The sequence below is a fragment of the Tachypleus tridentatus genome, chromosome 12, assembly GCF_004210375.1.
Source record: "Tachypleus tridentatus isolate NWPU-2018 chromosome 12, ASM421037v1, whole genome shotgun sequence".
Taxonomy (NCBI): domain Eukaryota; kingdom Metazoa; phylum Arthropoda; class Merostomata; order Xiphosura; family Limulidae; genus Tachypleus; species Tachypleus tridentatus.
In genome coordinates this window covers 122,963,062-122,986,404 of record NC_134836.1, presented here as the reverse complement: position 1 = coordinate 122,986,404, position 23,343 = coordinate 122,963,062, and the positions used below count along the sequence as shown (strand labels likewise).

Here is a 23,343-nt window from a genome sequence, read left to right as displayed (position 1 = left end):
TATTATTGTGTAGTCTTTATAAAGAATGAGTAAACAAATGGTGATGTCTATTTTATGTATTATTGTGTAGTCTTTATAAAGAATGAGTAAACAAAAAGGTGATGTCTATTTTATGTATTATTGTGTAGTCTTTATAAAGAATGAGTAAACAAAAAGGTGATGTCTATTTTATGTATTATTGTGTAGTCTTTATAAAGAATGAGTAAACTAAAAAGGTGATGTCTATTTTATGTATTATTGTGTAGTCTTTATAAAGAATGAGTAAACAAAAAGGTGATGTCTATTTTATGTATTATTGTGTAGTCTTTATAAAGAATGAGTAAACAAAAAGGTGATGTCTATTTTATGTATTATTGTGTAGTCTTTATAAAGAATGAGTAAACAAAAAGGTGATGTCTATTTTATGTATTATTGTGTAGTCTTTATAAAGAATGAGTAAACAAAAAGGTGATGTCTATTTTATGTATTATTGTGTAGTCTTTATAAAGAATGAGTAAACAAAAAGGTGATGTCTATTTTATGTATTATTGTGTAGTCTTTATAAAGAATGAGTAAACAAATGGTGATGTCTATTTTATGTATTATTGTGTAGTCTTTATAAAGAATGAGTAAACAAAAAGGTGATGTCTATTTTATGTATTATTGTGTAGTCTTTATAAAGAATGAGTAAACAAAAAGGTGATGTCTATTTTATGTATTATTGTGTAGTCTTTATAAAGAATGAGTAAACAAAAAAGGTGATGTCTATTTTATGTATTATTGTGTAGTCTTTATAAAGAATGAGTAAACAAAAAGGTGATGTCTATTTTATGTATTATTGTGTAGTCTTTATAAAGAATGAGTAAACAAAAAGGTGATGTCTATTTTATGTATTATTGTGTAGTCTTTATAAAGAATGAGTAAACAAAAAGGTGATGTCTATTTTATGTATTATTGTGTAGTCTTTATAAAGAATGAGTAAACAAAAAGGTGATGTCTATTTTATGTATTATTGTGTAGTCTTTATAAAGAATGAGTAAACAAAAAGGTGATGTCTATTTTATGTATTATTGTGTAGTCTTTATAAAGAATGAGTAAACAAAAAGGTGATGTCTATTTTATGTATTATTGTGTAGTCTTTATAAAGAATGAGTAAACAAAAAGGTGATGTCTATTTTATGTATTATTGTGTAGTCTTTATAAAGAATGAGTAAACAAATGGTGATGTCTATTTTATGTATTATTGTGTAGTCTTTATAAAGAATGAGTAAACAAAAAGGTGATGTCTATTTTATGTATTATTGTGTAGTCTTTATAAAGAATGAGTAAACAAAAAAGGTGATGTCTATTTTATGTATTATTGTGTAGTCTTTATAAAGAATGAGTAAACAAAAGGTGATGTCTATTTTATGTATTATTGTGTAGTCTTTATAAAGAATGAGTAAACAAAAGGTGATGTCTATTTTATGTATTATTGTGTAGTCTTTATAAAGAATGAGTAAACAAAAGGTGATGTCTATTTTATGTATTATTGTGTAGTCTTTATAAAGAATGAGTAAACAAAAAGGTGATGTCTATTTTATGTATTATTGTGTAGTCTTTATAAAGAATGAGTAAACAAAAGGTGATGTCTATTTTATGTATTATTGTGTAGTCTTTATAAAGAATGAGTAAACAAAAAGGTGATGTCTATTTTATGTATTATTGTGTAGTCTTTATAAAGAATGAGTAAACAAAAAGGTGATGTCTATTTTATGTATTATTGTGTAGTCTTTATAAAGAATGAGTAAACAAAAAGGTGATGTCTATTTTATGTATTATTGTGTAGTCTTTATAAAGAATGAGTAAACAAAAAAGGTGATGTCTATTTTATGTATTATTGTGTAGTCTTTATAAAGAATGAGTAAACAAATGGTGATGTCTATTTTATGTATTATTGTGTAGTCTTTATAAAGAATGAGTAAACAAAAAGGTGATGTCTATTTTATGTATTATTGTGTAGTCTTTATAAAGAATGAGTAAACAAAAAAGGTGATGTCTATTTTATGTATTATTGTGTAGTCTTTATAAAGAATGAGTAAACAAAAAGGTGATGTCTATTTTATGTATTATTGTGTAGTCTTTATAAAGAATGAGTAAACAAAAAGGTGATGTCTATTTTATGTATTATTGTGTAGTCTTTATAAAGAATGAGTAAACAAAAAGGTGATGTCTATTTTATGTATTATTGTGTAGTCTTTATAAAGAATGAGTAAACAAAAAAGGTGATGTCTATTTTATGTATTATTGTGTAGTCTTTATAAAGAATGAGTAAACAAAAAAGGTGATGTCTATTTTATGTATTATTGTGTAGTCTTTATAAAGAATGAGTAAACAAAAAGGTGATGTCTATTTTATGTATTATTGTGTAGTCTTTATAAAGAATGAGTAAAACAAAAAGGTGATGTCTATTTTATGTATTATTGTGTAGTCTTTATAAAGAATGAGTAAACAAAAGGTGATGTCTATTTTATGTATTATTGTGTAGTCTTTATAAAGAATGAGTAAACAAAAAGGTGATGTCTATTTTATGTATTATTGTGTAGTCTTTATAAAGAATGAGTAAACAAAAAGGTGATGTCTATTTTATGTATTATTGTGTAGTCTTTATAAAGAATGAGTAAACAAAAGGTGATGTCTATTTTATGTATTATTGTGTAGTCTTTATAAAGAATGAGTAAACAAAAAGGTGATGTCTATTTTATGTATTATTGTGTAGTCTTTATAAAGAATGAGTAAACAAATGGTGATGTCTATTTTATGTATTATTGTGTAGTCTTTATAAAGAATGAGTAAACAAAAAGGTGATGTCTATTTTATGTATTATTGTGTAGTCTTTATAAAGAATGAGTAAACAAAAAAGGTGATGTCTATTTTATGTATTATTGTGTAGTCTTTATAAAGAATGAGTAAACAAAAAGGTGATGTCTATTTTATGTATTATTGTGTAGTCTTTATAAAGAATGAGTAAACAAATGGTGATGTCTATTTTATGTATTATTGTGTAGTCTTTATAAAGAATGAGTAAACAAAAAGGTGATGTCTATTTTATGTATTATTGTGTAGCCTTTATAAAGAATGAGTAAACAAAAAGGTGATGTCTATTTTATGTATTATTGTGTAGTCTTTATAAAGAATGAGTAAACAAATGGTGATGTCTATTTTATGTATTATTGTGTAGTCTTTATAAAGAATGAGTAAACAAAAAGGTGATGTCTATTTTATGTATTATTGTGTAGTCTTTATAAAGAATGAGTAAACAAAAGGTGATGTCTATTTTATGTATTATTGTGTAGTCTTTATAAAGAATGAGTAAAACAAAAGGTGATGTCTATTTTATGTATTATTGTGTAGTCTTTATAAAGAATGAGTAAACAAAAAGGTGATGTCTATTTTATGTATTATTGTGTAGTCTTTATAAAGAATGAGTAAACAAAAAGGTGATGTCTATTTTATGTATTATTGTGTAGTCTTTATAAAGAATGAGTAAAAAAAAAAGGTGATGTCTATTTTATGTATTATTGTGTAGTCTTTATAAAGAATGAGTAAACAAAAAATGATGTCTATTTTATGTATTATTGTGTAGTCTTTATAAAGAATGAGTAACAAAAAAGGTGATGTCTATTTTATGTATTATTGTGTAGTCTTTATAAAGAATGAGTCAAAAAGGTGATGTCTATTTTATGTATTATTGTGTAGTCTTTATAAAGAATGAGTAAACAAAAAGGTGATGTCTATTTTATGTATTATTGTGTAGTCTTTATAAAGAATGAGTAAACAAAAAAGGTGATGTCTATTTTATGTATTATTGTGTAGTCTTTATAAAGAATGAGTAAAAAAAAAGGTGATGTCTATTTTATGTATTATTGTGTAGTCTTTATAAAGAATGAGTAAACAAAAAGGTGATGTCTATTTTATGTATTATTGTGTAGTCTTTATAAAGAATGAGTAAACAAAAAGGTGATGTCTATTTTATGTATTATTGTGTAGTCTTTATAAAGAATGAGTAAACAAAAAGGTGATGTCTATTTTATGTATTATTGTGTAGTCTTTATAAAGAATGAGTAAACAAAAGGTGATGTCTATTTTATGTATTATTGTGTAGTCTTTATAAAGAATGAGTAAACAAAAAGGTGATGTCTATTTTATGTATTATTGTGTAGTCTTTATAAAGAATGAGTAAACAAAAGGTGATGTCTATTTTATGTATTATTGTGTAGTCTTTATAAAGAATGAGTAAACAAAAGGTGATGTCTATTTTATGTATTATTGTGTAGTCTTTATAAAGAATGAGTAAACAAAAAGGTGATGTCTATTTTATGTATTATTGTGTAGTCTTTATAAAGAATGAGTAAACAAATGGTGATGTCTATTTTATGTATTATTGTGTAGTCTTTATAAAGAATGAGTAAACAAAAAGGTGATGTCTATTTTATGTATTATTGTGTAGTCTTTATAAAGAATGAGTAAACAAAAGGTGATGTCTATTTTATGTATTATTGTGTAGTCTTTATAAAGAATGAGTAAACAAAAGGTGATGTCTATTTTATGTATTATTGTGTAGTCTTTATAAAGAATGAGTAAAAAAAAAGGTGATGTCTATTTTATGTATTATTGTGTAGTCTTTATAAAGAATGAGTAAAACAAAAGGTGATGTCTATTTTATGTATTATTGTGTAGTCTTTATAAAGAATGAGTAAACAAAAAGGTGATGTCTATTTTATGTATTATTGTGTAGTCTTTATAAAGAATGAGTAAACAAATGGTGATGTCTATTTTATGTATTATTGTGTAGTCTTTATAAAGAATGAGTAAACAAAAAGGTGATGTCTATTTTATGTATTATTGTGTAGTCTTTATAAAGAATGAGTAAACAAAAAGGTGATGTCTATTTTATGTATTATTGTGTAGTCTTTATAAAGAATGAGTAAACAAAAAGGTGATGTCTATTTTATGTATTATTGTGTAGTCTTTATAAAGAATGAGTAAACAAAAAGGTGATGTCTATTTTATGTATTATTGTGTAGTCTTTATAAAGAATGAGTAAAAAAAAAGGTGATGTCTATTTTATGTATTATTGTGTAGTCTTTATAAAGAATGAGTAAACAAAAAAGGTGATGTCTATTTTATGTATTATTGTGTAGTCTTTATAAAGAATGAGTAAACAAAAAGGTGATGTCTATTTTATGTATTATTGTGTAGTCTTTATAAAGAATGAGTAAACAAAAAGGTGATGTCTATTTTATGTATTATTGTGTAGTCTTTATAAAGAATGAGTAAACAAAAAGGTGATGTCTATTTTATGTATTATTGTGTAGTCTTTATAAAGAATGAGTAAACAAAAAGGTGATGTCTATTTTATGTATTATTGTGTAGTCTTTATAAAGAATGAGTAAACAAAAGGTGATGTCTATTTTATGTATTATTGTGTAGTCTTTATAAAGAATGAGTAAACAAAAGGTGATGTCTATTTTATGTATTATTGTGTAGTCTTTATAAAGAATGAGTAAACAAAAGGTGATGTCTATTTTATGTATTATTGTGTAGTCTTTATAAAGAATGAGTAAACAAAAGGTGATGTCTATTTTATGTATTATTGTGTAGTCTTTATAAAGAATGAGTAAACAAAAAGGTGATGTCTATTTTATGTATTATTGTGTAGTCTTTATAAAGAATGAGTAAACAAAAAGGTGATGTCTATTTTATGTATTATTGTGTAGTCTTTATAAAGAATGAGTAAAAACAAAAGGTGATGTCTATTTTATGTATTATTGTGTAGTCTTTATAAAGAATGAGTAAACAAAAAGGTGATGTCTATTTTATGTATTATTGTGTAGTCTTTATAAAGAATGAGTAAACAAAAAGGTGATGTCTATTTTATGTATTATTGTGTAGTCTTTATAAAGAATGAGTAAACAAAAGGTGATGTCTATTTTATGTATTATTGTGTAGTCTTTATAAAGAATGAGTAAACAAAAAAGGTGATGTCTATTTTATGTATTATTGTGTAGTCTTTATAAAGAATGAGTAAACAAAAAGGTGATGTCTATTTTATGTATTATTGTGTAGTCTTTATAAAGAATGAGTAAAACAAAAAGGTGATGTCTATTTTATGTATTATTGTGTAGTCTTTATAAAGAATGAGTAAACAAAAAGGTGATGTCTATTTTATGTATTATTGTGTAGTCTTTATAAAGAATGAGTAAACAAAAAAGGTGATGTCTATTTTATGTATTATTGTGTAGTCTTTATAAAGAATGAGTAAACAAAAGGTGATGTCTATTTTATGTATTATTGTGTAGTCTTTATAAAGAATGAGTAAACAAAAGGTGATGTCTATTTTATGTATTATTGTGTAGTCTTTATAAAGAATGAGTAAAACAAAAGGTGATGTCTATTTTATGTATTATTGTGTAGTCTTTATAAAGAATGAGTAAACAAAAAAGGTGATGTCTATTTTATGTATTATTGTGTAGTCTTTATAAAGAATGAGTAAACAAAAAGGTGATGTCTATTTTATGTATTATTGTGTAGTCTTTATAAAGAATGAGTGAAAAAAAAGGTGATGTCTATTTTATGTATTATTGTGTAGTCTTTATAAAGAATGAGTAAACAAAAGGTGATGTCTATTTTATGTATTATTGTGTAGTCTTTATAAAGAATGAGTAAACAAAAAAGGTGATGTCTATTTTATGTATTATTGTGTAGTCTTTATAAAGAATGAGTAAACAAAAAGGTGATGTCTATTTTATGTATTATTGTGTAGTCTTTATAAAGAATGAGTAAACAAAAAAGGTGATGTCTATTTTATGTATTATTGTGTAGTCTTTATAAAGAATGAGTAAACAAAAGGTGATGTCTATTTTATGTATTATTGTGCAGCCTTTATAAAGAATGAGTAAACAAAAGGTGATGTCTATTTTATGTATTATTGTGTAGTCTTTATAAAGAATGAGTAAAAAAAAAGGTGATGTCTATTTTATGTATTATTGTGTAGTCTTTATAAAGAATGAGTAAACAAAAAGGTGATGTCTATTTTATGTATTATTGTGTAGTCTTTATAAAGAATGAGTAAACAAAAAAGGTGATGTCTATTTTATGTATTATTGTGTAGTCTTTATAAAGAATGAGTAAACAAAAAAGGTGATGTCTATTTTATGTATTATTGTGTAGTCTTTATAAAGAATGAGTAAACAAAAAAGGTGATGTCTATTTTATGTATTATTGTGCAGTCTTTATAAAGAATGAGTAAACAAAAAGGTGATGTCTATTTTATGTATTATTGTGTAGTCTATATAAAGAATGAGTAAACAAAAAAGGTGATGTCTATTTTATGTATTATTGTGTAGTCTTTATAAAGAATGAGTAAACAAAAAAGGTGATGTCTATTTTATGTATTATTGTGCAGCCTTTATAAAGAATGAGTAAACAAAAGGTGATGTCTATTTTATGTATTATTGTGCAGTCTTTATAAAGAATGAGTAAACAAAAAGGTGATGTCTATTTTATGTATTATTGTGTAGTCTTTATAAAGAATGAGTAAACAAAAAGGTGATGTCTATTTTATGTATTATTGTGTAGTCTTTATAAAGAATGAGTAAACAAAAAGGTGATGTCTATTTTATGTATTATTGTGTAGTCTTTATAAAGAATGAGTAAACAAAAAGGTGATGTCTATTTTATGTATTATTGTGTAGTCTTTATAAAGAATGAGTAAACAAAAAAGGTGATGTCTATTTTATGTATTATTGTGTAGTCTTTATAAAGAATGAGTAAACAAAAAGGTGATGTCTATTTTATGTATTATTGTGTAGTCTTTATAAAGAATGAGTAAACAAATGGTGATGTCTATTTTATGTATTATTGTGTAGTCTTTATAAAGAATGAGTAAACAAAAAAGGTGATGTCTATTTTATGTATTATTGTGTAGTCTTTATAAAGAATGAGTAAACAAAAAGGTGATGTCTATTTTATGTATTATTGTGTAGTCTTTATAAAGAATGAGTAAACAAAAAAGGTGATGTCTATTTTATGTATTATTGTGTAGTCTTTATAAAGAATGAGTAAACAAAAAGGTGATGTCTATTTTATGTATTATTGTGCAGCCTTTATAAAGAATGAGTAAACAAAAAGGTGATGTCTATTTTATGTATTATTGTGCAGCCTTTATAAAGAATGAGTAAACAAAAAGGTGATGTCTATTTTATGTATTATTGTGTAGTCTTTATAAAGAATGAGTAAACAAATGGTGATGTCTATTTTATGTATTATTGTGTAGTCTTTATAAAGAATGAGTAAACAAAAAGGTGATGTCTATTTTATGTATTATTGTGTAGTCTTTATAAAGAATGAGTAAACAAAAAGGTGATGTCTATTTTATTATTATTGTGTAGTCTTTATAAAGAATGAGTAAACAAAAAGGTGATGTCTATTTTATGTATTATTGTGTAGTCTTTATAAAGAATGAGTAAACAAAAAGGTGATGTCTATTTTATGTATTATTGTGCAGCCTTTATAAAGAATGAGTAAACAAATGGTGATGTCTATTTTATGTATTATTGTGCAGCCTTTATAAAGAATGAGTAAACAAAAAAGGTGATGTCTATTTTATGTATTATTGTGTAGTCTTTATAAAGAATGAGTAAACAAAAAGGTGATGTCTATTTTATGTATTATTATGTAGTCTTTATAAAGAATGAGTAAACAAAAAGGTGATGTCCATTTTATGTATTATTATGCAGCCTTTATAAAGAATGAGTAAACAAATGGTGATGTCTATTTTATGTATTATTGTGCAGCCTTTATAAAGAATGAGTAAACAAAAAGGTGATGTCTATTTTATGTATTATTGTGTAGTCTTTATAAAGAATGAGTAAACAAAAAGGTGATGTCTATTTTATGTATTATTGTGTAGTCTTTATAAAAAATGAGTAAACAAAAAGGTGATGTCTATTTTATGTATTATTGAGTAGTCTTTATAAAAAATGAGTAAACAAAAAAGGTGATGTCTATTTTATGTATTATTGTGTAGTCTTTATAAAGAATGAGTAAAAAAAAAAGGTGATGTCTATTTTATGTATTATTGTGTAGTCTTTATAAAGAATGAGTAAACAAAAGGTGATGTCTATTTTATGTATTATTGTGTAGTCTTTATAAAGAATGAGTAAACAAAAAAGGTGATGTCTATTTTATGTATTATTGTGTAGTCTTTATAAAGAATGAGTAAACAAAAAAGGTGATGTCTATTTTATGTATTATTGTGTAGTCTTTATAAAGAATGAGTAAACAAAAAAGGTGATGTCTATTTTATGTATTATTGTGTAGTCTTTATAAAGAATGAGTAAACAAAAAAGGTGATGTCTATTTTATGTATTATTGTGTAGTCTTTATAAACAATGAGTAAACAAAAAGGTGATGTCTATTTTATGTATTATTGTGTAGTCTTTATAAAGAATGAGTAAACAAATGGTGATGTCTATTTTATGTATTATTGTGCAGCCTTTATAAAGAATGAGTAAACAAAAAGGTGATGTCTATTTTATGTATTATTGTGTAGTCTTTATAAAGAATGAGTAAACAAATGGTGATGTCTATTTTATGTATTATTGTGTAGTCTTTATAAAGAATGAGTAAACAAAAAGGTGATGTCTATTTTATGTATTATTGTGTAGTCTTTATAAAGAATGAGTAAACAAATGGTGATGTCTATTTTATGTATTATTGAGTAGTCTTTATAAAGAATGAGTAAACAAAAAGGTGATGTCTATTTTATGTATTATTGTATAGTCTTTATAAAGAATGAGTAAACAAAAAGGTGATGTCTATTTTATGTATTATTGTGTAGTCTTTATAAAGAATGAGTAAACAAAAAGGTGATGTCTATTTTATGTATTATTGTGTAGTCTTTATAAAGAATGAGTAAACAAAAAGGTGATGTCTATTTTATGTATTATTGTGTAGTCTTTATAAAGAATGAGTAAACAAAAAGGTGATGTCTATTTTATGTATTATTGTGTAGTCTTTATAAAGAATGAGTAAACAAAAAAATGATGTCTATTTTATGTATTATTGTGTAGTCTTTATAAAGAATGAGTAAACAAAAAGGTGATGTCTATTTTATGTATTATTGTGTAGTCTTTATAAAGAATGAGTAAACAAAAGGTGATGTCTATTTTATGTATTATTGTGCAGTCTTTATAAAGAATGAGTAAACAAAAGGTGATGTCTATTTTATGTATTATTGTGTAATCTTTATAAAGAATGAGTAAACAAAAAGGTGATGTCTATTTTATGTATTATTGTGTAGTCTTTATAAAGAATGAGTTAACAAAAAGGTGATGTCTATTTTATGTATTATTGTGTAATCTTTATAAAGAATGAGTAAACAAATGGTGATGTCTATTTTATGTATTATTGTGCAGCATTTATAAAGAATGAGTAAACAAAAAGGTGATGTCTATTTTATGTATTATTGAGTCGTCTTTATAAAGAATGAGTAAACAAAAAGGTGATGTCTATTTTATGTATTATTGTGTAGTTTTTATAAAGAATGAGTAAACAAAAAGGTGATGTCTATTTTATGTATTATTGTGTAGTCTTTATAAAGAATGAGTAAACAAAAGGTGATGTCTATTTTATGTATTATTGTGCAGCCTTTATAAAGAATGAGTAAACAAATGGTGATGTCTATTTTATGTATTATTGTGTAGTCTTTATAAAGAATGAGTAAACAAAAAGGTGATGTCTATTTTATGTATTATTGTGTAGCCTTTATAAAGAATGAGTAAACAAAAAGGTGATGTCTATTTTATGTATTATTGTATAGTCTTTATAAAGAATGAGTAAACAAATGGTGATGTCTATTTTATGTATTATTGTGCAGCCTTTATAAAGAATGAGTAAACAAAAAGGTGATGTCTATTTTATGTATTATTGTGTAGTCTTTATAAAGAATGAGTAAACAAAAAGGTGATGTCTATTTTATGTATTATTGTGTAGTCTTTATAAAGAATGAGTAAACAAAAAGGTGATGTCTATTTTATGTATTATTGTGTAGTCTTTATAAAGAATGAGTAAACAAATAGTGATGTCTATTTTATGTATTATTGTGCAGCCTTTATAAAGAATGAGTAAACAAAAAGATGATGTCTATTTTATATATTATTGTGTAGTCTTTATAAAGAATGAGTAAACAAAAAGGTGATGTCTATTTTATGTATTATTGTGCAGTCTTTATAAAGAATGAGTAAACAAAAAGGTGATGTCTATTTTATGTATTATTGTGTAGTCTTTATAAAGAATAAAAAAAAGGTGATGTCTATTTTATGTATTATTGTGTAGTCTTTATAAAGAATAAGTAAAAAAGGTGATGTCTATTTTATGTATTATTGTGTAGTCTTTATAAAGAATGAGTAAACAAAAAGGTGATGTCTATTTTATGTATTATTGTGTAGTCTTTATAAAGAATGAGTAAACAAAAAGGTGATGTCTATTTTATGTATTATTGTGCAGCCTTTATAAAGAATGAGTAAACAAAAAGGTGATGTCTATTTTATGTATTATTGTGCAGCCTTTATAAAGAATGAGTAAACAAAAAGGTGATGTCTATTTTATGTATTATTGTGTAGTCTTTATAAAGAATGAGTAAACAAAAAGTTGATGTCTATTTTATGTATTATTGTGCAGCCTTTATAAAGAATGAGTAAACAAAAAGGTGATGTCTATTTTATGTATTATTGTGAAGTATATATAAAGAATGAGTAGACAAATATGCGATGTCTCTTTGTTCAGTTTCACACGTTATCTGAAAATCAATTGCAAATACTCGCTTATATTATTTTCCATATAATATCTCTTTTATCCTTAAAAACATTTGTGGAGACATTTTATTTGTGCACCTAAAAAGTATGCACGAACAGTTGTGATTCTTCCATTTTTGAATAAACAAGCGACAAGAATTATGAGTAACTAATACATGAAAAACTGCGATTGGTCAGTTGTGGAACAGACACGAATTGAGAGTTAAAATTAACTAACTCGTTTTTTGTGACTAGCTGTGGACGGTTTAACTCCCAGAAAAGGTAAGTAATCGACTAACATCAGTGACATTGTTAAAGGTGTGACAATTTTAACCAATCAGCTGAGATGTAGGCAACGTATCAGTTCTAGTTATTGTAGTGAAAACTACATACTGATCTGGGACACAATTACTCAATGTTTAGAATGTAAACTCACTTGAGGAGCAGGGTAAATCGCAAACTCTAGCTTAGATTTCTTGCCGTAGTCGACGGAGAGTCTCTCCGTTAGCAGAGAGGTAAAACCAGATCCCGTGCCTCCACCGAAGCTGTGAAAAATAAGAAAACCTTGCAGACCAGTACACATATCGGCTAACCTTCGTATTCTGTCCAGCACAAGGTCAATGAGTTCCTTTCCGATAGTGTAGTGACCTCTGGCGTAGTTATTAGCAGCGTCTTCCTTACCAGTGATAAGCTGCTCAGGATGAAACAGCTGTCGGTACGTTCCAGTCCTCACTTCGTCTGTAACGAAGAAGATCATTTTTGTTATTCACAACAACTCTTGAACATTTGTCGTAAGACACGAAACAGTTATCACACGGTGGTTGTAAAAAATTATATTGAATATATTATATGAATATCTCTACTACAAGCAACTTTGAAACCCAAAACAAAATGAATATTTGAGGTTCGAATTTCGCGCAAAGTTACACAACGGCCATTTGCGCTATCCGTCCCTAAGTTAGCATTGTACGACCAGAGGGAAGGCAGTTACTTACTACCATCTAGCCCCAACTTTTGGGCTACTCTTTTACCAACCAATAGTGGGTTTGGTCGTCACATTATAATGCCTATCACCACCTAGCCCCAACTTTTGGGTTACTCTTTTACCAACCAATAGTGGGTTTGGTCGTAACATTATAATGCCTCCACGGCTGAAATGGCAAGCATGTTTAGTGTACCGGGGATTTGAACCCGCGACCTTCGGATTACGAGTCGAGCGTCTTAACCACCTGGCCATGTCGGGTCAAGGTGAAAACGATAGTCCTGCATTACACACTAAAGTATTAACAAATTAGTAGTTCTATTATATGTATATATAATATACAAGTATTATTGTGTGTTTAATGCTAGAAGCAGTAACTATTTCTGATTGTTTATTTTAGGTGCTTTAAGAAATTCTAGAGATAGGTTAAGATCCCAAAAGAATCTGGTACAATAATATTTAGAACATGTAAATTCTACTGAGTTACAATTGTAAGCATGTGAGCTGTCCAGTTCAGAAAGACTGAAACTGGCTGTCTGGAGATTTGTTATCAAGGGAAGACTTCATTTCCGTTGAACGAGTGTCGTGGGTGAACAGTAGAGTAAAACTTCTATATATATATTTTTAAAAAATTGCTTTATTTTAAATTAATTTTGTCTTTCACGGATAGGTGGCGAAATACACAATACAACCATAGTGTTACACTGTGAACATTTATGGTTTATGTGTCCTCTGTCGGCAGGGCCATATTATACGGTGTGGTAAAAGGAACAACTACATTAGGGACCTGACCACCTGGTGGCCTCAACGAAAAGTAATTTTGAAATGTTTATGACTATGTGTACTTGTATTTATTAAGTGGGGACAAATGCTATTCTACTGCCCCAGGCGTCACCTGACCTGAAACGCCTCTGTCTGTCTGTCAGAGAACCTTTCTAATAATATGGTCATCGAAACAATTTCTTTACGTCGTCAGTGACCTAACGAACTAAAACATTACAACAAATTATTTGTCAGGCATTTGTGACAGATGGTCGTGTGAACGCTGGAAAAAAGTGTTCATTCAACGTATCATGAAAAAAACAAAGGTAAACAGATGTTAACACTAAATTAAATTCACGGAAGTGATTGCTATTGCAAGTTACCCATGTTCATGGGAAGCCATCTGACCTTGGCAGAACTTTTGATAAACTTAGATAACACCAAGACTGACCGTAGTAACAACTAAAATATATTTAACTAACCTGGACCTGGAAAGCATTTCATGATTCTGAAGAAACCACGCTACACTGTACACTGAATAAAAATATGCATATTTAGAGTTCATTTACAGAAACTTAAAAATAGCTGTTTTATTATCAAATTCCGAGTTTTAATGTTGCATTTCAAGTAACCTTACGAAACCTGTCCAGTAGTTTAGCTGCAGCTATTTCAACGTTTTTGAATGTCTTTATCTAATAGAGTTGTTTTTTCTTTATTAATTATTATTTTTGAACAAATCAGATACTTGATCATATTTGAACCTGAATTATTAAACGTTTCTTTGACTTAAGTAGTTTTAACTCAATATAGAATAAAATTATTAACGATATTGTTAGTGGAATGTCGTCCCGTAAAGATTTTTATCAGTAGTGAAAATGGACCGAGTTTCGGTTCCAGGAATGAGAAATATTTTTAATTTTTTTCAAACCGAAACCTTTGAAAAGAGAAAATATGGCTTAGTTTCATAAACGCCTCAAAAACAAACAAAAAGAAATCGGAACACACCAAGTGAAATGTATTAATAACTTATTTTAAAATAACCAGTTCTTGTTATATCTTTTCGTTCCAGTTTATTTCACTAGTTGGAATGTTGATTATCTACTTCTATTTATGTAAACAGTTGCTATGGTTACATCTTGACGTCACACTTTTGTTACTACAGCGCAGGGTCGTAATTCGATAATTTAAAGAACACCAGGTCCGCCAGTACAATCAATGTCTTCTCGTTTCACCTCCACAGTCATCACTATATATTTCACATTTTGTGTGGACATTCATGGCTCAGTCATCACATGGAAGTGATCTTTAAATGCATTACTAACTTAATCAGTTCGGCCGGGGAATTTACATAAACTATAGTAAACTTCAAAGAAGAAAATCTTCGGAAGCTACACAGAACCATTCTCTACCATCCTAAATATATGACGTTCCTGAAATGAAATAAGCTAATTTCCACCATTGGTTTAATGAGTGTTGGCGATGTTTCAAAGGTGGAATCCAAAAACTATTACATTTGCTTCAGATTTCAGAATCGAAAATTTTCAAAACAAAGTCGTATTCTCGGTATCTTGGTTGACCTTAAATCGCAAAATTCACATGATTTTCTACGGTGTTAGTTTGGGTTATTACGGTTAGCTCTTCTTTGCGGTTATAGGAATTTGGTTTCGAGTCTTAGTTTTTGTTCCATTAATATACAAAACAATATACATAAAAACTCGTCCGAAAAAGTTTTACGGTTCGGTAAACCTAATTTCGTGGCAAAATACAGGGAGGTGATCTTACCGACAACTGTTGGTTCTAGATCCACAAACACAGCCCGAGGAACGTGTTTTCCAGCTCCAGTCTCAGAGAAAAACGTATTAAAGGAGTCATCACCCCCACCAATTGTCTTGTCACTAGGCATCTGTCCATCAGGCTGGATACCATGTTCGAGACAGTACAGTTCCCAGCATGCATTGCCCATCTGAACCCCCGCTTGACCAACATGGATGCTGATACATTCACGCTGAAAATTGAAAAATAAATAATTTAAATAATAATCCAAAGTCTTATATTGATTAGACGAATGAATGCCAATCTTTTCGGACAGATTATTCGTATTTAATAGTTTGGGTTCTGAGAAAACTTCACCTGCCAACCACAGTTAATTTTTAATTACAAGTAATAAACACATAACCTCAAATATTTAGAAATAAAAACAAACATTCGTCAAACAGAAATTTGAAGAACAAAGTGAACAAAGTACTGTACGTTTTATTCTTTATTATTTTACGAGGATACGGGAAGAATAGAATATACTAACAAAAACTATTACATTTTTATTTCGCTAAATATCTATTCAGTAAACATATCGTGGTTATATGATTTGAGAATTAAAAATTGGATGTGCGAGTTTTATAATCTAGAAGTAGATAAAACAACGAAATGTATTTCATGTTATTCTATTTCACCCAATAACGATACATTTTCTTAAACCTAAATAATATAAATAGTTGATCTGTTCGTTTGTTTTTAAATTTCGCACAAAGCTACTCGACGGCTATCTGTGCTAGCCTTCCCAAATTTAGCAGTGTACGACTAGAGGAAAGGCAGCTAGTCATCACCACCCACCGCCAACTCTTGGGCTACTCTTTTACCAACGAATAGTGGGATTGACCGTCACATTATAACGCCCCCACGGCTGAAAGGGCGAGCATGTTTGGCGCGACGGGGATGCGAACCCGCGACCCTCAGATTACGAGTCACACGCCTTAACCCACCTAGCCATGCCGGGCCGATAAATTTGCTTGTTTGTTTGTTTTTGAATTTCGCACAAAGCTACTCGAGGGCTATCTGTGCTAGCCGTCCCTAATTTAACAGTGTAAGACTAGAGGGAAGGCAGCTAGTCATCACCACCCACCGTTAACTCTTGGGCTACTCTTTTACCAACGAATAGTGGGATTGACCGTCACATTATAACGCCCCTACGGCTGAGAGGGAGAGCATGTTTGGCGCGACGGGGATGTGAACCAGCGACCCTCGGATTACGAGTCGCACGCCTCAACACGCTTGGCCATGTCGGGCCTTAGGCCGATAAATAGTTGAAACGTCGATATTTATCACAATTCTTCTGTTACGACTCGCTTTCTAAAGAGACATTAAAACTGAAGTTTCTGTTAAGTTAGGCCACACAAAAACGCTCGTTTTCAACCACGTGTCTTAGAAAGGTGCAATATCAAATGAAAACGGCAAAACAGTTGACAGTTTTCTACGTTTTCACGAGCAGCCAAAGATCAAAGTTACAGTACCCGTTTTTACATCGCTATAAACATAGAAAAAATGTAAGATGACATAGAATACTGGGTTATACTAAGTGCAATCGATGTACAAAACTCGAGCGTAATTTCGAGTGGAAATTTTTTTCACATTTGTAAAATTGTGTTTTTTGGTAAGTACAATAACAAACCGATTTGTCATTTAATATTCTTAATTTATGCAAGATTCAGAGCTTTACGTTAGATCGATAACGAACGTTTATATAGAATCATGTAAGGAAGAAACGTGCGATTGGGCCCGGCATGGCCAAGCGTGTTAAGGCGTACGACTCGTAATCTGAGAGCCGGGTTCGCATCCCCGTCGCACCACACATGCTCGCCCTTTCAGTCGTGGGGGCGTTATAATGTCATAGTCAATCCTACTATTCGTTGGTAAAAGAGTAGCCCAAGAGTTGGCGGTGGGTGGTGATGACTAGCTGCCTTCCCTCTAATCTTACACTGCTAAATTAGGGACGGCTAGAGCAGATAGCCCTCGAGTAGCTTTGTGCGAAATTCAAAAACAAAAACAAAACAAAACGTGCGATTGGCACGATGTTGCTTGATGACGTCACACGACTGTTTAAATTGCACGACATACAATTTGCTGACAGTTTGTGTTGGTTTTGTTTCTGCAATTTTGCGATGAAAATAGCAAAGCCTCCTGTTGCTTTCCGGTGATAAAAATAATTACTTTCAGACGGTTAGTCTTGCGTGTACGCTCTTGTTCGTTGATCTGTTGAGATTATTCAACCTTCAGGTAAACGTAATATATTCTTACTTTGATACGTGTACCACATTCCCTGTCTCGCGTACACATGTATATTTGACGTCCTCGTTTAAAATCAAAGAGTTTGCTTGCGCTAACACACTGTTACAGGTTGCTTTCCTATGTCCATAAATATCAAAGGTGCACCGCAGTATTTATGCATTTAAATTTTCAGATACGAAACAAAAAACTGAATACTTCACTAATATTTTTTTCCTTTTGCACCTTCAAGAACTTGCAGACACATTTGTATTCATTCACATTAAGTATTAACCCATCAGATATCACTTCAGTACCCTGTTCTTCAAACACTAAATTCGCTTTAACCTGTTCAGTGCCGTAGACGAGATAACCCGTCCAAGCCGATCCGTAACACAGTGCCACGGACGAGTTAATTCGTTCTCAATATTGTGTGCTCAATGTGTTTTTAAAGACATGCATTTGACCTACTTACAAATTGTTTCACTTTCGATTCAAAATGGCGTCATGAAAAAAGTTACAAAATGAAGAAGCATTAGAGTTGTATTTTGAACTTGGTTCGGAGTTGCCGTAGCAGCTGAAATACTTGGCAGTCAACAGGTTAACGTCGCAAACATCAGCGATATTTTTTCTGAATCTTCTATAACTAGTCATTAATTAATAGTAACGTATTTCTACTTTTACTTGTCTAACTAAGGTTCAAAGAGTTGAAATCACGCACTCGTGTGCGCATATGTGTGTGCGCACGCTTATTAACGTTTTACAGAAGACATCGTCATATTTCTTTCGGGCCCGGCATGACTAGTTGCCTTCCCTCTAGTCTTACACTGCTAAATTAGGGACGGCTGGCACAGGTTGCCCTCATGTAACATTGCGCGAAATTCAAAAAACAAATAAACAAACCGTCACTTTAACTACGAAGGCACATGGCCCGGCATGGCCAGGTGGTTAAAGATACTCGACTCGTAATCTAAGTATCACCAGTTCGAATCCCCGCCACACCAAATTAGCTGTAGTCAGAGCCGCTAATGACCCTCGTCGATTATTTTTGATGCAAGATATTGATTTTGGGCTTTGCTTGACGATGGGTATATACACTGGTAATACCACATATTGTAGAGGTTCTTCGATGCAGGCCCTATATATACACTGGTAATACCACATATCGTACAGGTTTTACGATGCAGGCCCTATATATACACTGGTAATACCACATATCGTACAGGTTTTACGATGCAGGCCCGGCATAGCCATGTGGTTAATGCGCTGTACTGGTAATACGAGAGTCAGGGGTTCGAATCTCCGTCACACCAAACATGCTCGCCCTTTGAGCCGAGTCAGGGCGTTATAATGTTACGGTCAATCCCACTATTTGTTGGTAAAAGAGTAGCCCAAGAGTTGGCAGTGGGTGATGACTATTTGCCTTCCCTCAGAGGATACATAATTGAAATCGGTAGGTGAGTTTACCGTGTAGTAAAGAACAAAGTATTAATAATCGATTAAGTTTAGATTTACCTAGCATTTAATGTGTGTATTTTAGCCATATAATTGATTTAACTCAGTACCCATGATAGCATAAATGATTCCAGCAAGTTCTTTTTAAGTTATTAATGGTAAGGCTATCAGAAAAACTGTGATTGTAAACATATGTGAGGACAAAGCTAATAAAGCTGAAAAAAATGGATATACTGAATCATTTTATTAAAAAAATATACATTACAGTTTAAATTATATAAAAAAGATTTTATAAAATAATTATTTTTAATTATATGGATTGTTTTTGGAATTTCGCACAAAGCTACTCGAGGGCTATCTGTGCTAGCCGTCCCTAATTTAGCAGTGTAAGACTAGAGGGAAGGCAGCTAGTCATCACCACCCACCGCCAACTCTTGGGCTACTATTTTACCAACGAATAGTGGGATTGACCGAAACATTATAACGGCCCGACGGTTGGGAGGGCGCGCATGTTTGACGCGACTCGGGCGCGAACCCGCGACCCTCAGATTACGAAGCGCACGCCTTAACGCGCTAGGCCATGCCAGGCCCTCAAATCATATGGAATCGTATAAAATGGTCTTTTTATACAAATAATATTCAACTTTAAATTTGCCACAACTGTGTATCATAAATTACGGTACAGTTCAAATTGGTTTGACTTTTTATTCTCTTTTGTAGCCTACGTGTTAAGGTAAGGTTTCTGCAAACATAAAACCAGTTTATAGAGACAAATTTTTTATTTTACTGGTTAAAGAACTTTATATATGTCCGTTTCGTACAAAGAAACAAAATGTATGAAGCTGAGGAACCAAACTAGTTTTCTTCGTGAAGAAGTACTGTTCATTATGTTTGTCTTCAGACGGTACCCATCTTTCATTCTTATTGTCTGGATCCTTGCAGTGTAAGTATATTCTTTTCTGGACTGTATGTACAGAACAAGACACACCCACTCGATTATACGTACTGAACAAGACACATCCACGCCATTATACGCACTGAACAAGACACACCCACTCGATTATATGTACTAAACAAGACACATCCATCGGACTGTATGTACAGAATACGACACACCCGCTGGATTATATATACTGAACAAGACACACCCAATGGATTATATGTACTGAACAAGACATATCATCGAACTATATGTACCGTAGAAGACACACCCACTAGTTTATATGTACTGAACAAGACACACCCACTGGATTATATATATACTGAACAAGACACGCCAATTGTCTTGCTGTTAGTGTTAAGTATCTATCTTGACAGGTAAGTTCTGATATTTTCCGAAGGTTTTTCGGTAACTCTTGCCCCTCAGTGGCACAGCGGTTTGTCTGCGGACGTAGAATGCCAGAAATCCCTAGTTAACAGAGCGCAGATAGCCCATCATTTTGCTTTGTGCTCAATAACAAACAAGCATTAACTCTTATTTTCAAGACTGATCTCTGTTAATTTGTAACGAGCACAAATATTATCAATCAAATAAACATCTTACAGAAAGTTTAAAGTTGGTTTCTAGCGAAGTTTCGTGTTATTCAATATTGCAGAGAGATATAGTGTGTTCTATATTTTTAGTATAACAACTTCTCTAATTTACATTCAAGATTCCGTTTTCAAACACAGAGTCCAGGAACATGACTTATATGAACAACAAAATAGTTTTGTTTCAGAATATTCAGTAAATTTTGAAATATGAATGATCAAATACTGTGTATTTATTAATAACAATGACGTTAATATATGTGTAGTAAAACTAATATTGGTATTTTTTTTCTTTATCTTGCGTGAAACATCGGTAACACAGAAGTTTGTAGAGCAAAATGGTTTTGATTTTGTTTGTTTTGAATTTCGCGCAAATCTACACGAGGGCTATCTGCGCTAGCCGTCCCCAATTTAGCAGTGTTAGACTAGAGGGAAGGCAAATGATCATCACCACTCACCGCCAACTCTTGAGTTACTCTTTTACCCGTCGCACCAAACATGTTCGCTCTTTCAGTCGTGGGGGCGTTTTAATGTGACGGTCATTCGAACCCGCGAGAGAGCGAAATGTGCAGTAGAAATAATTTAGCGTCCCACATTAGTTTACGTGTAATATTATAAGAGAGAGAAAGAAAAGCAGAGACAGTCGACTGTTATGAAATATTATTTTTTATGAAATGTTTGAACGGGCTGTTATTGCCTATTATTTCTCATAAGAAAATTGTCTATAGTTATTGTCTCATTGTATGAACATTTGTCTTTTCGTCAGAGAAACTTCAGTAAACGAGTTGTATTTTTTATTTACACTTGGTGTTCACAGTTTGTGTGATTTTAAAATAGTTTGGTGCATTTTCTCGGAGTGAAAACGTAAAGCTGACGATTACGTCACTTTTAATTCGCCCACATTAAACTTATCACTCTTTAAGTAGAATATTTTAACGTTTATTTAAATATATATTATTTTTTTATAATTATGTTCGCCTTACAGTTTTAAAACACAAAAAAACGTATTATTCAACTCACCATGTTAAAAGACTGTTAAAATGGTTACGAAGATAAACGTGGTGCGGTTGTCTCACTGTTACGACCTTTAAAGAATCGGTGCGAGAGAGTAGTGAGGAATATTTAATATTAACAACTAGAATATAGACAAACAGTTGCTAGGCGCCACAAGACGCAGTCCTCTATTGGTTGGGCTGTGTCATAGCGGCAATAAGATTGGTAGTGATTGGTTGCTGAAGAAAGACGGAATTTTGCAGTTGTCTGGGTTCGGTCACAGTACGCGTAGGTTTTTACTTCATTACATAAAAACTAGATTATTGTTTATTCTAACAATAAACTTTGTAAGTTAAACAGAGCGTCAGTATAAAAATTATCGGTGTGTGAAACACTTCACAAAATATTTTATTTACTAGATTTAAGCAAAATATATATCTATACTTTACTTTAGAGGGCGCTTTAAACGTAAAACGTAATACTCTGACGTACTCTTTTCAGATAATTTTATGAGTAAATTATAGCAAAACAGACAGAGCAGTGTGTTTAGCCTTACATAATTTGTCGAAAATTTATAACGTTCGTACGTTCACAACATTAAGACTTGTTTTAGTTCCTTTTTTGTTGTTTGCTAAAAACTTCGGTCATTAGAACAGGACCTGCTTAGGCTTAGAAAGAGAGTTACTGATTTAATATATCTTGTTATAATGAAAGCTAACTTATTTCACGTGTTCCTGATGTTGATATAAAAATGATGGTGTGCACTTATATACGTCAATCAGATAACCAGGGATTAACATGCCTCGATTGTTCAAAAACAGTGCGAATAATTTGAGTTGTGCTGGTTTCTGTGAGTATAAACCAATTTCATTATGAATTTAGAATATTTAAACATTCAGTACGGACCCCGGCATGGCCAATTGGTTAAGGCACTCGATTCGTAATCTGAGGGATGCAGGTTCGAATACCTGTCACATTAAACATGCTAGCCTTTTCAGCCGTGGGGGCATCATAATGTGACGGTCAATCCTACTATTCGTTGGTAAAAGAGTAGCCCGAGAGTTGGCGGTAGGTGGTGAAGACTAGCTGCCTTCCCTCTAGTCTTACACTGCTAAATTATTGATGGCTAGCACAGATAGCCTTCTTGCAGCTTTACGTCAAACTTAAAAAACAACAAACATTCAGTACGAAAAATGTAATCTATCTAACTAAAACGAAATAGTAGGTTTCAGCAAATTAAAGCGCCATCTGAAGGCAAGAAAACCTTGTTGGTGATAGAAAAGCCATAAATATTATTTCTTCACGTTTCTTCGCTCTTTTGCACTAACAGCCATGTTTGACAGTGTAGTATGGTGCCGTATTCTGTATTTTACGCACTTTTAGTTAAGGGGTAAAATTTCTAATGATACTATATTTTTCACATTTTTTTTCTTTAAATGCAGTGAGACGTTCATGTAAGCTAGTTATTTTTAGCTGTCACTAGAAGAACTTTTTGGGTATGTTCGTAATTATTCTATTACATGAGTTCCTTTTTCATGAAAAACGACTCGTTACATGACTAGAGAAACTGTTGTTGTTCTTGCTGGCGAATAGAATAAATAGCTGTGTTTATTAATTCCGGCAAAACCGAATTTGGCTGAATTTTTTACTTCTACTAAGTTGTCCTAGAAACTATTCACGTCGTTAGCGGACCGTGAAGACCACAGTTAATTCACAAATGTAGTAGCCCACATGAGCTACTGCAATAATGCCCACGTGCCTGAGGCA

The 23,343-nt window shown here is 30.8% G+C and overlaps 1 protein-coding gene across 1 annotated transcript in view; it reads right to left on the bottom strand.

Annotated features, from left to right (window-relative positions):
• The window catches only part of LOC143235755 (tubulin alpha-1 chain-like), a 52,553-nt gene extending 30,809 nt beyond the window's left edge, over positions 1–21,744 (bottom strand). Inside the window, exons 1-3 of the mRNA XM_076473958.1 lie at positions 21,604–21,744; positions 15,343–15,565; positions 12,253–12,554 (exon numbers count right to left, since the gene is read on the bottom strand). Of these exons, the coding sequence (XP_076330073.1) occupies positions 12,253–12,554; positions 15,343–15,565; positions 21,604–21,606 (528 nt within the window). The 5' untranslated portion in view covers positions 21,607–21,744. The remainder of the gene's footprint in view (positions 1–12,252; positions 12,555–15,342; positions 15,566–21,603) is intronic.
• Between the last annotated feature and the right edge of the window lie 1,599 nt (positions 21,745–23,343).